Source organism: Gopherus flavomarginatus, chromosome 1 (genome assembly GCF_025201925.1).
Source record: "Gopherus flavomarginatus isolate rGopFla2 chromosome 1, rGopFla2.mat.asm, whole genome shotgun sequence".
In the NCBI taxonomy this organism is placed as follows: Eukaryota; Metazoa; Chordata; order Testudines; family Testudinidae; genus Gopherus; species Gopherus flavomarginatus.
Window position 1 is genome coordinate 345,585,498 of NC_066617.1, and position 15,133 is coordinate 345,600,630.

General features: G+C 40.0%; 1 protein-coding gene across 1 annotated transcript in view; it reads right to left on the reverse strand.

Moving 5' to 3' along the window:
• HEPHL1 (hephaestin like 1) overlaps positions 1-14,848 on the reverse strand; it is a 58,145-nt gene extending 43,297 nt beyond the window's left edge. The window contains exons 1-4 of the mRNA XM_050940392.1: positions 14,623-14,848; positions 3,246-3,490; positions 465-677; positions 173-352 (exon numbers count right to left, since the gene is read on the reverse strand). Coding sequence (XP_050796349.1) covers positions 173-352; positions 465-677; positions 3,246-3,490; positions 14,623-14,792 — 808 coding nt within the window. The 5' untranslated portion in view covers positions 14,793-14,848. The remainder of the gene's footprint in view (positions 1-172; positions 353-464; positions 678-3,245; positions 3,491-14,622) is intronic.
• Between the last annotated feature and the right edge of the window lie 285 nt (positions 14,849-15,133).

Here is a 15,133-nt window from a genome sequence, read left to right on the forward strand (position 1 = left end):
GCTTTCTGTAAGTACAATGGGTTAATAGTCTGGCCCACCCTCAGCCTTTCCAATAAACAGAGAAAGGAAAGACATCTAAAAAGCATCTATAAGGAACAGCAATATATTACAGACATGAAAACAGTCTAGTCGCTACTGCATGACAAGGTTGTGCTTGATAGTGGCTGCTCACCATGCATTTTGTTGCTGTTCTTGAAACCTTCATCCTCTTTGTCAACTGTGGTTGGGTCCAAGCAGAAAGCTTTTATATTTGCATCAATGTACCAGCTGAGATTTTCATCTACAATACTATACATCAGGGCAAAGCCTTTAGCAGCATCAGTGCTTTGTATCGAGGAGTCATCTAAACTTCCTAAACAGCAAACAAACAGGAAAGTACTAAAAAATAAACACCTGTAAACAAAAACTATTATTTAGAAGCCAAAACAGGCAGAGGGGCATTCTCAGTATTTTCAGCTCTGTACCTTTTTTACAAACCAGCAATGGTCCGATTAACCCAGAACTGATATCTCGAGGTGTATCAATGTGCGAATGGTAAATCCAAGTCAGGCAGGTTGGGTCTGCCAAAGTGGGGGCATATTCTTTCTTCACTGGCCATGTATATGTATAATTTCCACCAGGAACAACAATATCATCCTCTTTGTCTTTGCCACTTGTTCCATCTGGGTAGAGGGCACCTAATATAAGAAAAAGGGAGTTTAAGGCCAAACATATTGGGAAAATGGGTTACCCTAGATAAGGATGGAATTTCTTCTGTTTGTTACATTTTTTGGAAATAACTTAAAGTATTTCACAAACAGACCAATGACAGCAGCAATTGCAAACACAGAATCATTTACAAATCAAGACTTAATTCTGAGCATAGCCTCCAGAATAAAAAGCCATCACAATATTAGTAAGTATAATTTTCAAAGGACATCATGTCTGGTAACATTGATGTACACCTGATCTGTTTTGAGAGGTTGCCTCTACAGATCAAAGAATAAAAGGTAGAAGCATACACAGTGCAGAAAGACACACTGTCTGTCTGCTTCCATGCTAGTTCCGTGCTAGTAGCTGTGCCTGCTGCTGCTCGTATAAAAATCTGCACAAGCTACCTAAGACATCTGCAATGGCAGCTCTTCAGCTGACAGAAGGACTGGCCCATGCACCTGGCTCCCACACCCAGATGCATGCATATGCTCCCATGAAACATCCTATTCCCAGCCATTTAATTTGAGATATTTAAATCTGGGGCTTTGGCCTAGCCTGTTATCACAGATGTGATTTACGGAGGCAAAATCCAGACTAATAAGTAGCTGTGTAACCTAGGGTGCCCTTTAGAAGTAATAGTCCATCAGCCTTGTTTACACCTTGCTGAGCTGTCAGCCTGCCCTTTGTCTCTGAGAAACTGGTTTAGTCACTCCCCAGACTTAACTGGAAAATATACTTTTAGTCATCTCAAGTTAAGTTTATAACTTCACGTATACAATGCGGCTATGTGTATTTTGCCATGGTATTACTCATCAGCAAATTATGATTTTTTAAATGATGCCTCACACTGCATACCTCACCCAAACATTATTACAATAGTACGTAGGGTATGAGCACAGGGTATATTCTGTCGCAATACATAAGAGCCATTTTCAAAATTTAGTGCAGAGTTAGATTTTGAATTCAAATACTTTCAAGATTTGGGGTGTTGGATGGGGAGTTTTGATTCAGGCCCATTTGTACCCACAGTTGCTAAAAAGTTCACAAAACTCAGAAAACTTTTTGGTGACCCTGGCACAACTTTGAGGTTTCATGATGAAAGTTTTGTACACGTTGTTCCACTGTGATACAAAAACAGCCTCTAGCTAAACTCAGCATCTTGCAGTTTCTCACTGGAATTGTCCAAAGAAGCCAGGTCAGGTCTCTCACACTTCTGTGATGCTGAATCTGAATGATTTTCTTTCAGTTATAAATAAGTGGCAACTAGAGCTGTCAAATGATTAAAAAAATAGTCGCAATTAATTGTGAGATTAAAAAATGGTTCTGATTAGTTGCAATTTTAATCACACAGTAGCAGAATACCAAAATAAATTTACTATAAATATTTTTGGATATTTTTCTACATTTTCAAATATATTGATTTCAATTACATAGAATACAAAGTGTACAGTGCTCACTTTATATTATTTTTATTACAAATATTTGCACTGTAAAAAAGATAAAAGAAATAGTATTTTTCAATTCACTTCAAAGGTCAGCCACAAATGATTGAGCTTGGTGCAGAAATTACTGGGTGATATTCTGTGACGTGTGTTATGCAAGAGGTCAAACTAGGTGATTGTAATTATCCCAGCTGGCTTTAAAATTGTTGAAAATGTTGATGACGGAGGTGAGGAGAAAATGCACACAGCATGTAATTTTGCATTCTAACCAATATCCCTCCTTGTGCAAATGACATCACATGTTATAGCCCCACAAAGAGCTATAGAAGCTTAGTCATTTGCCCCTGGGAGTTGTGTATATATAGAGAGAACACATTGCTGGAGCCAAGATCTCTCATATGGACTAGAGAGGAGGATTTAGACTGTCTCACATTTTTACTAAGAAAAGCAACCAAGGCAGGAAGAAGCTATTTTTCTAAAAATGAAAAAACATAATAAATGAGAATTTTCCTTTTTTAAGTTACTGGTTAATGATACTGGCCAGTTTATTAGGAACTGATACAAAGTTCATTAAGGTCAATGGAAAGTTCCCCATTCACTTCAATCAGCTTTGGACCAGGCCCATATCCAGTATATTCACTGCACAAAGGGAAGGGGGTAGAAAAAGAGAAATGAGACAGAACAAAAATGATTATTTATTATTTGCATGAGTGCGGCACCTAGGAGTCCCAGTCATCGACCATTGTGCTAGGTGCTGTGCAAATACAGAACAAAATGATAAATTGCAAGCTCTTTGGGGCAGGGACTAAATATAAGAAATAAGCAAAGAAATAAGCAAAGACAGGGGAATACAAGGAAACAATGAGACAATATTGCTGAAATAGACAAGGCAGATAACGGCGGGGGGAAGAGGTATAACACATAAATAGAGTGAATAATGTGATGGTGGCAAACATAAAGTTAGCACCATAGGGTTTTTTGGGGTGGGGTGGTGGTAGGAGTTACTTAGGAACAGAAAGAAAAGGAGAGGCAGCAGAGTAAGGAGGACAGGGCAAGGGAGGAGAAGGCAGAAGGGGCAGGTGTGGAGTGAAGCTGAGAACTGGTGTTTACCTTCAGAATCTTTGTAGTAGAAGAGACCATGTGGATGCAGAGAATATGGACGGAAAGCAAAGTTCTTTAAGTGAACAACGAGGATATCCTCTTCTTGAGCCTTCATGACTGGACCAAGGAACCCCAGCCAGGATGGCTTGGGGATCTCCTGTGTGTAGGTACCATCTGTGAACTCTTTATAAACAGCTTTCTTGTAAATACGTCCTATTCTGTTGGCTCCTCTCTTCACAAACTCACTCGCATGTCTACAGAATGGAGGGGGAAATAGTTTAAAGACAGAAATACTCTTTTTTTAAAGTTACGCAAAAGTTGGTGCTTGCTATTCATGCAAGTGGTTCCTCTGAACTCAGGGAGACCATTCAGAGCTACTCAACCCGAATAAAGGCTGAGGAGTCAGCTCCTACACTACTGTACTACATTGATGAAAGTTTCCTCCTATGTAACAGTAGTTGTCATGCTATCAGGGCTGGCCTTAAGCACAAGCAAGACAAACAACTGCTTGAGGTCTTGCCATTTAGGGGTTTCTGTGTAGTGCCAGAAGCTCATCACTCAATTTCCACTTCGACAAAAAGACCAGAAGGAAGAAAGTCCACAGCTTGATCCCCAGCTGCTCAGGAGGCCCATAAAAGCAAGCAAGCAAAGCATAGTCCCCACTCTAGCACTGGGAAAAGAGGATGAATTAATTCAGGCACCAGTTTAATAGATTTCGTAGATTTCAAGGCCTGAGGAGGCCATTATGATCATCTGGTCTGACCTCCTGCATAACACAAATTAAACAACCTCAGCAATAATTTCTCCTTCAAGCCCATAACTTCCATTTGATCGGTGGATGAGAATAGGAGGATGAGAGACCTGAATTACAACTCCCATGAAGCACTGCAGCAATATTTACAAATTGAAATATTTGAGGGTTTGGCTTAAATTTTTCAGTATTTTAATTTCTGTCAAACAATCCAAATTTTGCAAGGAAAAAAAAGAACACAATTTTTGACCAAGTGGGTTACAGAAATCTAAGAATATTGTGTCAATCCAGTTACCTTTAGCAGCCACAAATGATGTCTAATTAACAAGAACTATTTTCCATAAAACCATATTAACTAGCATTAATTATGCTATCTTTTAAATTTTTACTGAGTGCATCCCATATAAGCCTTTCCATGATTTTGCCCAGAATCTATGCTAAGGTCACTGGCCTGTTAGTTTTGCAGGTCATCTGATTCACTGCTTTTAAAATACTGGAGCAACATTAGCTTTTTCTAGTCCTCAGGAACTTTCCCAGTGTTCCACGATTTGTTAAAAACCATCATTCGTTTTAGAGTGCTCCTTGGCCAATCTTTTACTACTCTTCTGTATAATATGAATACATCATCCTTCTTTTTAAATATAGAACAGAAGCATACGTTGAATATTTCTGCCTTTTTTACATCATGATTGATAATTTTATCATCTTTGTCTAGATCGAACCTATACCATTCATTGAAACTAGGGGTAGCATCAGACCTCCAGCATATGTCCCACAGACTGAAATCTCCCACAATAACATAATTTTTCTTTCGACACATTGTACATAGATGTGTAAAGAACTGCTCGTCTGTTCCTTCATCTGATTTGAGGATTATAGCAGACCTCTGGTAGTGCCCATCCTGTGATTTATTAGTTAGTTCATGATGCATAAACATTTCAGATCCCATCCTTCTGAACTATCAGTTACTCTAAAGCCAGTAATGGTATCTTTAATGTAAAGTACCACCACCTCTATTCTCTTCTATCCATTCTATCCCTTCTGAATAGAATGTATCTAGTGATTTTGACACACCAGTCACATGAATGATCCCACTAGGTTTCAGTAAGACCAGTCTTATCAAATGTCTTTTAATAAATTAGTATTTTTAATTCCTCTTTTTTATTATCCAGGGTGCTATCATTGGTGTGTAAACAACTGAAGAATTTCTTCTTTTTATATCCTTTGATGCCTTGATTTTTTACATTCATGGTATCTTGAATATGAGTTTTATGCTTGACCTTATTGTGTTTTCCTTCTTAGCACCCTGTCCTGTAGATGCTAGTTTAAAATTCTCCTACCTACTCTAGTTGGTCTGCTACACAGAAGATTGGTTCCCATTCTATTCAGATGGAGATAGCTCAAGTCACATACCCTCTTCTACCCTTAGGTGGACCAATGTTCCATAAAACCAGACTGCTCTATTTTATACCACGTACTTGGCCAACAGTTTATGTCCAGCATCTTCTTGCTGTCTGTCTTCTCTCATTCACAGGAAAGGAAGGATCCCTGAGAAGATCATCAGACCTTTCCTCTTCTTTCTAAGATCCTGGATGCTTTCGATGTTCCATGAAGCAGTGTCATTCATGCCAATATACATCATCATAGGGAGGTGGTGGAATCTCCAACCGTAGAGGTTTTTAAGACCTGGCTTGACAAAGCCCTGGCTGGGATGATTTAGTCAGTGTTGGTTCTGCTTTAAGCAGTGGGTTGGACTAGATGACCTCCTGAGGTCTCTTCCAACCGTAATCTTCTATGATTCTATGATAACCAATGGATTCTTGCCCACAATCTTCAGAATCCCATCCAGTTTTTCAGTGATGTGTATGGTCTTGCTGTCCTTCTGTCCCCTGCAGAATGTCTTGTCCACTCTCCTTAATATCAAGTCCTCATTGAGGTTTGTCTGTGGTCTTCATTTGGGTATGCTTGACATTCTCAACAGCTGGGCTGAGCATCCATCCACAGGTGTGTCCAGTGGAGATCCCTGTTCTTTCCCTTCAGCTGAATCTTCCAATATATTCTTTGTAGCTTCTGCATGAACTGCCTGAAAGTGATTAGATACCTCTACATGCATTCAATTTCACCCTAGTCCTCTTTCTTCTGGTGGGTACAGATTGCCCATCTGCTTCTGGCTGTGTAAAATCCTGCTTCTCTGTCTTTGCTTGGTTACAAACAGCTAATTCTTCTCTCTGTTTTCCACTCTCTTCTGTTTCCTGGAAACCTGTTCATTCTACAGATAGATCTGCAGTGGTGCTGCCTCAATCTGGCCCTCCAACAGCTCTTTTGCTTCTCTAAGGCTAAACAGGCTCACTAGCTGCCTTTCCAGATCTTGACTCTTCTCCTCCAATACAGACATCACCTTGCACTTTTTGCAAAGAGCATCTCTTTCTTCAGGCAGGACCACAACATGGCACATCCCTTGCAAATCATGATAACGTTCCATCATTGGCAATCCCTTGTTCGGTATGTAGAGTTGTCCCTGTAGACAAAAATCTCTATACTCCCTGTAGAATAAATATCCTACATTTCCTCCTGCAAACATGCTCAGGAACTTTCTTATTAGCCTCTCTTGTTCGCCTGCACAGGTATTTGGTTGGAAACTGACTGCCACTAGCAGTCCGATTGACTTCAGTTAGACCAGTCACTTATTTAAAGTTATGCACATGCTTAAGTGCCTTGCTAAATCAGGCCCTGAAGGCCTTGTTCAGACTCTGGCAGCTTGGGGTCTATGCAAATCCTTAGGCCATCTCTGATTTCATTTTCCCAATTTATCATTTCTAGCAATTCTTAAGCCCCAGCAGGCAACTTCTGCTTACACACATGGATGGAGGAGGAGAATGTAACTTCAAGGAGTTATCAAAAGGGAACAAACTGCAGCCTTTTAGAGTTATTACTGATTTAATTTCAGCTTCCCATTCCCTCATAAGTGCTATAATTGATATATTAATTCCAAAAGGAATTGTAGAGTAAAACGCTACAGCAATAAATATTTCACCCAGAGGACACTACAACTAGCCATGCTGATACTCAGGTCATACAGTAAATGTTTAGGAGTTAAGTGTAATGTCAACACCTATTTCACCCATCAGTCACAAAGAGTATTTTGCCAAGGATTGTCACCTTAAATGATATTTATGTTGCCTTTGATCTTCAAAGTCATAATACTTGATTTAAGATTGGCAAGTTTAACAATCACAGGATAGGAACCATCTGTTAACTCATAGTGAAACTACTGCACCAGCACAGATATCTATTAAACAGGCATTTACATGGCGGAAGTTTTGAGTATGCAAGTGTTCAGCATGAGGACCTTAATTTGTTAGCATTTTTCTTATATAAATGTCAACTTTGATTGTAGCAAAAATTATCTGGATTTCAAGTTATGCTGTTCATTGTAGCTATCACAGTGAAGAGTACTATAGAAAACCCTAAGAGAGAGAGACCTTGACCATGACAAAAAACAAGACTCGCCCAGTATCGATACAATAGCTTCTGGAGATTTGGAGCAAGATTCCTCTCTGGTGCAATTCCAATGGCCCTTTGAGTTTATGCTGTCACTTGACGTTACAGTGATCTCCACTGAAATGTCAGCATTTGTCATTATATATATTATTTATATTACCATAGCACATAGGAGGCCCAGTCATGGACCAGAGCATCATTGTGCTAGGTGATGTACAAACGAAGAACAAACAGACAGTCTCTGCCCCAAGAACCTTAAGATTTAAGTACAAGACAAGAGACAATGGATGCATACAAACAGATGGGGAAATAAGGATAAACAATGGGACAATACTGGTCAGCATGACAGGCAGTGGAATCTGTACAACAACAACCTAACCATTGTCAAGATTTCCTGGCATCATGATAACATTTGCTAACAGTTACCAGACAGGGGTCGTTTGAGTTTCCCCCTATACTTAGTCTAGAGACTAACTGTAGCATCTACATACAACTGAGTGGTAACTGTAGGTAAATGTGGATTTTTAATGGCCACCATATTACTACCGTCATGAAGGTTGAGCATTAGTCTTCTTTTAACAACCACCATTTTCAAGGTTTTCGCCTCAAAGCTCTGGCTATGTCAGGCTTTCCACGCTTTAATTTTCTGTTTCCCATGCTTTCCCCACCTTCCCATATATCTTTCACTTATATGCTAGGCTTTGTTTCCTTAAAATTTCCCCGTGACACTCTGTATCTCAGGGGAACACCCTGCACCCCCATGTTCATCCTTGTAATATGACTGTATGGTATCCAATGCAGTTTGTCATGTCGGGTGTTTTCAGAAGGCTCATGATGCACTGAGCATTGTTATAGTAATGTTATAGGTTGTAATTTCATGTATACAGTTATGAGGCTGAAAATGTGTCCTCATGGCTTAAAATAAGTCCAGGAAAAACTCTCCAGGAACAGAGGGGCAGTTCACACCTCATCAGGGCATGTATGGTAAAAACCCAGCCCAGCCTTAAAGGAACAAAGTACACTGACCTAAGCAGCAACAAAGGATCTGTTGGACTCTCGAGTGAGTCATCTCTCTTCCTTTGGTCAGTGTGGGACTACAATGAGGTAATGCTCACCTGACTCTGAAGGGGGTGGGGGCAAAGCCAAGAGGGAAGAAAGAACACGATAAAAGGGAGAGCCGTTTTCCATGCTCTTCCTCTCTCTTCCACCTCCATCAACAGACATCACCATCAAGCGATCAAAGGGGAGAGCCTGGTTGAGGGCAACCAGCCAGCCTGTGGTGTGAAGAATCTAAGTTTGTAAGGGCATTGAAAGTGTTAAGATCAGCTTAGAATGCATTTTGCTTTTATTTCATCTGACCAAATCAGACTTGTTATGCTTTGACTTATAATCACTTAAAATCTATCTTTTGTAGTTAATAAATTTGTTAGTTCATTCTACCTAAAGCAGTATGTTTGGTATGAAGCATGTCAGAGACTCCCCTTGGGATAACAAGCCTGGAACATATCAATCTCTTTGTTAAATTGACAAACCCATATAAGATTGCAGCATCCAGTGGGCATAACTGGACACAGCAAGATGGAGGTTCCCTAGGGTTGTGTCTGGGACCGGAGATATTGGTCAGGCTGGGGAGGAGTTTCACTGAAGAACCCATGCCTGGAGGCATTTTTTCTTTCAGAGGCATAATGCAAGAGAGCAATCCACTGAGTGTATCCTGAGCTTTCCCCAGCACATCCATATGGCCACAGCTGGCTTGGGTCAGCTGACTCAGGCTTGCAGGGCTAGGGCCTGCTTGGGCCATATAGATGTTTGAATTCGGACTAAAGCCCAAGCTCTGGGACCCTCTACCCTCACGGGGCCTCAGAGCCCAATCTTGATTTAGTCCCAAGTGGAGCACAGGATCTGGTCCATGAGATTAATATAGGTCAACTGCTCAAAGTAGCAACCATAATATAATTAAATTTAACATTTTTATGGTGGGAGGAATACAAAAGAAGCCCACCATAGCAGCACTTCCCTTCATAAAGGGGAACTATACAAAAGTGAGGAAGCTTGTTAAATGGAACAGTCACAAGAGTGAAATGCCTGAAAGCTGCAAGGAAAGTTTTTTAAAACATCATAACGGAGTCTCAAATTAAATGTATACCCCAAATTAAAAAAAAATAGTAAGTGGACCCAAAAAATGCCACAGTAGCTAAAGAACAGAGTAAAAGAGTCAGTTAGAGGCAAAAAGGCATTAAAATTGGACGTGAAATCCTACTAAGGAAAATAGAAAGGAGCATAAATTCTGGTAAGTCAGGTGCAAAAGTATAATTAGGCAGGCTGAAAAGAAGCGCAACTAGCAAAAGTCTCAAATTAACAGCAAAAAGTTTTTCAAGTACATTAGAAGAGGAAGCCTGCCAAAAAATCAGTGGGGCCACTGAACAATCGAGGCAGTAAAGGAGCACTCAAGAAAGACTAGGCCGTTGCAGAAAATCTAAATTAATTCTTTGCCTCAGTCTTCACTGCAGAGGATGTGAGGTAGATTCTCACACCTGAGCCATTCTTTTTAGGTAACAAATCTGAGGAACTGTCTCAGATTGAGGTGTCAATAGGAAGTTTTGGATGAACTGTTAAATTAAAAAATAATAATGAAACTGCAAAGCTACTAACTGTGGTATGTAACTTAAATTAGCCTAACTTCAGTACCAGGCAAGCTGCATGAAACTGTAGGAAAGAACAGAATGATCAAACACACAGGTCAACACAATTTGTTGGGGAAGAGTCACATGGCCTGCGTAAAGGCTTCACCAATCTCTTAGAATTCTCTAAGGGGGTCAACAAACGTGAACAAGGGTGATTCAGCAGATATAGTGTACTTGGACCATCAGAAAGCCTTTGACAAGGTCCCTCATGAAAGGCTCTTAAGCAAAGTAAGCAGTCATGGGATAAGAGGGAATGTCCTTTCATGGATCAGTAACTGGTTAAAAGATAGAAACAAAGGGTGGGTGTAAATAGTCAGATTCAGAATGGAGAGAGGTAAATAGTGGTGTCCCCCAGGGGTCTGTACTGGGAACAGTGCTGTTCAACATATTCATAAATCATCTGGGAAAATGGGGTAAACAGCAAGGGCATAATTTTCAGATGATACAAAATTATTCAAGATAGTTACGTCCAAAGTAGACTGCAAAGAGTTACAAAGGGACCTCACTAAACTGGATGACTGGGCAACAAAATGGCAAATGAAATTCACTATCGATAAATGTAAAGTAATGAACATGGCAAAATATAATCTCAACTATACGTACAAAATGATGAGGTCTAAATTAGTTGTTACCACTCAGGAAAGAGATGTTGGAGTCATTGCAGATAGTTCTCTGAAAACATCCACTCAATGTGCAGCAGCAGTCAAAAAAGCGAACAGAATGTTAGGAACCATTAGGAAAGGTACAGATAATAAGACAGTAAACATCATAATATAACTATATAAATCCATAGCACACCCACACCTTCAATACTGCATATATTTCTGATTGCCCCATCTCAAAAAAGATATATTAGAAATGGAAAAGGTACAGAGAAGGGCAACAAAAATGATCAAGGGTATGGAACAGCTTCCATATAAGGAGATATTAAAAAGACTGAGACTGTTCAACTGGGAAAAGAGATGACTAACGGGCGACGTGATAGAGGTCTACACAATCACAAATGGCATAGAGAAAGTGAGTAAGGAAGTTTTATTTACCCCTTCACATAACATAAGAACCAGGGGTCACCAATGAAATTAATAGGCAACAGGTCTAAAAACAAACAAAGGGAAGTACTTCTTCATACAACCTAAAGTCAACCTGTGGAACTTGTTGCCAGGAGTGCTGTGAAGGCCAAAACTAGAACTATGTTAAAAAATATTTAGATAAGTTTATGGAGGATAGGTCCATCAGTAGCTGTTAGCCAAGATGGTCAGGGATGGAACCCCATGCTCTGAGTGTCTCTAAGCCGCTGACTGCCAGATGCTGGGACTGGATCACAGGGGATGGATCACTTGATAATTGCCGTTCTTTGAAGCAGCTGACATTGGCCAGTGTTGGAAGACAGGATATTGGGCTAGATGGACCATTGGTCTGGTCCAATATGACAATTCTTATGCTCTTAGGACTGCACTGGATGAGAATTCAGGCCAGCTTTGAAGACCAGCTAGCTTCAAAAGGAACATTCCCTAACTTGTGTGCACTAGCTCCTTTAAAGAGACCCAGTTTAGGTTGCATCCTCTATGTCTTAGATTCCCCATCAGTAAAACTGGGGTAAGAATACTTACCTGTCTACATCAGAGGGTTGTTGTGAGCATTAATCAGTCAAGGTTTGAAAATGAAAATGACTGTGTATAGTAAGTACTAAGCATTATTATTTGCAGAACGCTACCTTTTCAAAGAGTACTGCCCTGTTGTCCATGTCATCTGGAATGGCATGAATCCAAAGGTTTTATGGGACTGGATTATCCTGCAAGGCTTAATACCTTTAGCAATCAATTTCTTATTTAAAAGATTTAACAATTACTCTTAGGAAGTAATGTCCTGTAAAAATTAGACTACAAAAATAAGCCAAGAGTTAACTTAAAATCCTTAACAAAAAGTTTCTCTGTCTTTGAAATAGGTATGTGAATTAATGTCACTGACTTTAAAGTACATGCAACCAAATTCAGAGAGTCCTGTGCATGAATGGGCACCCTGCTCCAAACAGCAAACTGTACAGGTTAGTATTCAAATAGTCCCAAGGGCAGAGAGCACAAATATCATTAACATTACATTCTGCAAGGTGGATACAAACTCTTCCTGGTGTGTGTGAGATTTATAAATATCTGCACCCCATCTGAAGTTAAATTCCTTTCATTAGAGTTCTTCCATCTTAGGAATGAGAGCAGGGAAGCAATCCTCCGCTATCTTGAGCAGGGAAGTGAGAAATTCCAATATGTAACACAACTGCAGTAGCCTTCCCAGTGAAAGATTTGGCCACCCTACTCCCTTCCAAATAACAAACTCTGAAATATATTCACGTGTGGAGAACAAGCAGCCACCATGCAGTCTAGGTATGTTTAATGACTCTCTTGATAACCCTAGGCAATAAAACCTGGGGCCTCCTGAACTAATTGCACAACCTCTCCGCTTGAGTAAAAACACAAAGCCCTTTCTTGCCTCAGTACTGTAGCAGACTCATACTATTTATGAATCAGTCACAGCAGGGTGAAATGTAACAGACAATCAACAATGGGTACACCTGTGAAGCTCTTGTGAAACTAGTAGAAAACAACCTCATTGTGTTTCTTACATTTGGATGCCCATTAGATTGGGGTGAAATGGTTGCAATACAGTTCTAAGTACTCAAGTACTGAACATTTTGTTGCTAATTCAAAACTGGTCCTGTTTTCCCAAAATGCTCACAGGAACATGGGACCATTTTCAGTTCTATCACCCCAGCACTATTATTTTTTTCTCACTAAAATGTCAATAATTTTGTGAGTGAAAAAGAGTCCACTTTTCTGTGAAGTTGCTGTTTGAAAACATAGTTTTATAGTTTTGCAGTCAAACTACTGTTTTACAAAATTCTGCAAAATGGAGAGATTTCTGGGAGCGTGAATGAATTTGCACAACATTTTCTTCAAAAGTTTGAAGACTTTCATTTGTTAGTCATTCCTCTTTTACCAGAAACAGTGATTATAGAGTGTTATGCCATTTCTTCACTCCTTCTCCGTAACCATCACATCCATGCTAAAACAAAAAGTGATAAGTCCATTTTTTTTCATTTGCTAATACTGCATTTTTGGTACTTTAATGGTAATTAACTGTAAAATTGCATATGTCTTCCACCTAAAGTTATTTAAAAAAAATACTTTTCTTGTATTGCTTGAGACTTTTCAAACTAGCGTGAATATATCACTAGGGGTGTAGGGAACAATCCTATATTGGCTTGGCATTGCCTAGATAGCTTTCCCAGAGGTCTTTTCCATCTCTAACTTCTACAACAGTACAAAGTTCTGAACTGGCATCACAGTTTACTAGTGTGGACTCCTACACCTGGGCCTCATAGGTTAGGTTTCCTAAACTTTTTCTTGCTCTCCTTTGGACTCTCTCCAATATGTCCACATCTTTCCTAAAGTGTGATGCCCACAACTGGACACAGTATTTCAGCTCAGGCCTCACCAGTACCAAGCAGAGCAAGAAAAATATCTCCTGTGTCTTTCTTATCATATCTCTGTTAATACACTCCAGGATATTAGCTTTCTGTGCAACCGCATCACATTCTTGAATCATATTCAGTTAGTGATCTGCTATAACCCCTGGATCCCTTGCAGCAGCAATACTACCACCTAACCAATTATTCCCCATTTTGTAATTGTGCATCTGTTTTTTCCTTCCTAAGTGCAGTACTTTGCATTTGTCCTTATTGATTTCACACCAGTTTTTCCAGTCTGTCAAATTTCATCAATTTACAAAAGATTCTCTTCAGTTTTCATTGTGGAAAAGCTGTGTTTAGTGGTGGCAAACTGTGACGTCACCTTGGGCCAGCGCTCACAGAAATACACCTCTACCTCAATATAACGTGACCCAATATAACACAAATTTGGATATAATGTGGTAAAGCAGCACTCCGGGGAGGTGGGGCTGTGCACTCTGGTGGTTCAAAGCAAATTCGATATATTACGGTTTCACCTATAACACGGTAAGATTTTTTGGCTCCCCAGGACCTGATTTCCCACACCAATCCTTGTAAAGTAAAGCTGCAATAAGAAAACCCTTTTAATCCTTTTTGAGAACTGTCAACACCTGAAATTCACCCTTCAATAAACATCACAGCACGCATTCAGGGCCTGCACCCCACCCCTATTTTATCAGCAATAAGAGAGATAAGTCATTTTAGACAACAGCAGACGCCTGATCCAACTCCCATTCAATTCAGTGGGAGTCTCTCCACTGACTTGAATAGAAGTCATATCCAGCCTTAAATGTATATTGCAGCCACACGAGCAAAAGTTTGTTGTTTTTTTAACTAAAGTTCAGTGACGGCACAAACTTAAGACATTTTAAGACAACATTGGTGACCTAAGGATTTTTCTTTCGAGACATCATGAGATCTGATTTACCAGAAACATGAGGGACTTACTCATCTTCTGTGAGGCTTTGTCCTGTAATCAGATTCTTCCCAGTTGGTGCATAGTCCCAGTTCTCCTCCACAATCCCAACATAATAGGTCCTGGTAGTTGCTTCTACTAACACAAACAGCCAAAGGAATTTAAGAGGCAGCATGCAGCCACCACACAACACAGAAGGCATTTGTAGGTGTAATTGCAACTCAGGCAGACAGCGTGCAGCAGAGATGGCTCACTCCTCCCTCCCCTAAGCTCTCAACAAGTTATAAATAAGGAATGGACAAAGCAAAGCTCCTCCTATTCAGCAGTTTGGGGCTGGGATAGACAAGAAAGCTTGTGCAAGCAAAACAGGCCCATTGAGGGGGTTGCTATGGTGACAGGACTTTTGCCAGCCCTTCAATGAATGTGTAACTGGCTTATTTTTGTTTGCCTTTCAGGCTACAACAAATTAGTGTTTTGGGAAGTTTGGATGCTTGTTAGTCCTTCTTCCACTTTTACCAGAAAGTGTGGTTTGTAATGTTAGGC